The sequence below is a fragment of the Aplysia californica genome, unplaced genomic scaffold (genome assembly GCF_000002075.1).
Source record: "Aplysia californica isolate F4 #8 unplaced genomic scaffold, AplCal3.0 scaffold00745, whole genome shotgun sequence".
Lineage (NCBI taxonomy): Eukaryota > Metazoa > Mollusca > Gastropoda > Aplysiida > Aplysiidae > Aplysia > Aplysia californica.
Genome location: NW_004798015.1, coordinates 372,394 through 374,518, shown reverse-complemented (window position 1 = coordinate 374,518; position 2,125 = coordinate 372,394). Strand labels below are relative to the sequence as shown.

General features: G+C 43.3%; 1 protein-coding gene across 1 annotated transcript in view; it reads left to right on the top strand.

Moving 5' to 3' along the window:
* The window catches only part of LOC106013254, a gene marked incomplete at both ends in the record, with an annotated part of 4,828 nt that extends 2,981 nt beyond the window's left edge, over nt 1–1,847 (top strand). Inside the window, 1 exon segment of the mRNA XM_013088445.1 lies at nt 1,607–1,847. Coding sequence (XP_012943899.1) covers nt 1,607–1,847 — 241 coding nt within the window.
* Nucleotides 1,848–2,125: the final 278 nt, after the last annotated feature.

Genomic DNA, 2,125 nt, shown 5'->3' with positions numbered 1-2,125 from the left:
TCAAAGATGGGCGTACATATCAAAATATTATACACACACGCACTCACTCATGCACACACACGCACACACACTTCTACATACACTCAAAGATGGGCGTACATATCAAAATATTATACACACACGCACTCACTCATGCACACACACGCACACACACTTCTACATACACTCAAAGATGGGCGTACATATCAAAATATTATACACACACGCACTCACCCATGCACACACAAACTTCTACATACACCCAAATATGGGCGTACATACCCATACACACACGAACGCACTTAGGCACGCGTGTACTCCCTACATACACCCAAATATGGGTGTACATATTTCATAATATACAAACACGCAGTCACTCATTCACGCACACGCACACGCACACGCACACGCACTTCTACATACACCCATGAATGGGCGTACATACACCCGCACGCACTCACTCATGCATGCATGCACGCACACTCCTATTTACATTCACTTACGGGCGTGCATACACACGCACGCACTCACTCATGCACGCACGCGAACTCCTACATATAACCACAAATGGGCGTACATATATACAATCAGGCACGCAGGCACACTTTTGAACTTGCACGTGAGAAGAAATTCCTACTCACATAGAAATACGTGCATTCGCATTCATTCATTCAGTGCAAGATCTGCGACAGACATCGGCGATCATGGTTCTCCATTCATTCCTTTGCTCGGATGCTCTTACAACAGCTACATTTCCCTGATCATTCCCCTTTACCCATTTATCGTTCAAGTTCCCTAAATAGGTTGCATTCGCATACTACAGGGATTAAAATATTATTACGCAGCATGATTATAAAGTACCATACCACTCACCAACACAAGTAAACACAGTCCTGCTCTTGAATGTATGCTAATACCGGGTGGTTGGAGGGTGACACTGGTAGGCTCTACTTCTTCTTTTTGTGTGTATTTGTGTCTTCTTTCCCTTCGTAATTCCTGATGATTGGTTAGTTGGCGGGCACTCTGGTAGTGTGGTTTGTTCTTTCTTTCTTATCAAACATCTGTCGTCCTAAACTCTATCCCTTTTCTTTGTACATTACTCCTTTAGCTATCATGTACCACCTATCATTTTCGACACCTAAATGTTCTATTTGTGTTGGAAGTGGTGTAAAACCCATACTAATATTTTGAAGAAAAAAAAAGACCCAATAATTCTTGTCGGTCTGTCTTTATCTTTCCGGAAACTAATTGGCGTGGGTGGTTGGAAGGTGCTCCTGTGTGGTTTGCTTCTTCTTTCCTATCAAACATCTATCGTCCTTATCTCCCCTTCTTCTTTTTTATGTTTGTTACTCTCTTGTAATACCTCTAATCTTCTAGCGCTCATAGTTTAACCCTACGCAGTAGCGAGTGCCGTAAAACACTTACTAAAACTAAACCATCTTTAATGTTCAACACCTAATGTTCTATTGGTGTTGGAAGTGTTGTAAAACCCTTAATAATACTTTTAAAAAAGACTCTGTAATTCTTGTCTCTCTGTCTTTATCTTCCCGGAATCGAATTGGCCAATATTGTGACACTGTTTCCCTCTTTACCCTAACCACCAATGTCCTTGCCCTTATACCCACAGTTGCGCTGGTACGACAGACCGCCCAAGATGCAGCGATTGGAGGACAGCTCGGCCCTAGACACGCCCTCTGAGGAATCGATCCACTACCTGAACCTTGCCAGTGGCTACCACCACGCCCCTCCGTTCGCCGGGAACGCCCCCTTGACGAGCAACGACATCAGTATCAAACAGGAATATCACGTGTCACCCACACGGGCCAATGGGGAGCCCCACAATAGCACTGGCGCCGCCTACCCGATGGGTAAGTCAAAGAGAAACAACCAATCAAAAGTCAGCTTGAAGAAGCATTCAATCAGATGTCCAATCACTTTCTTTCTTTTCGTTCTTTCTTTTTTTTTTGTTCTTCTTTTTTATTTCAACTTTTTTCCCCCGGCTTCTGTTACCTTACAGTGTTGGTCGAGGAGAGACGTAATCGTTTGGGTTTGTTGTTTTTTCAGCTGTCAACATCCAACAGAAATATTAATGTATCAACATTAATTGCTTTCTCATCTTGGATCAAGGTGTAGGCCACGAACAAAC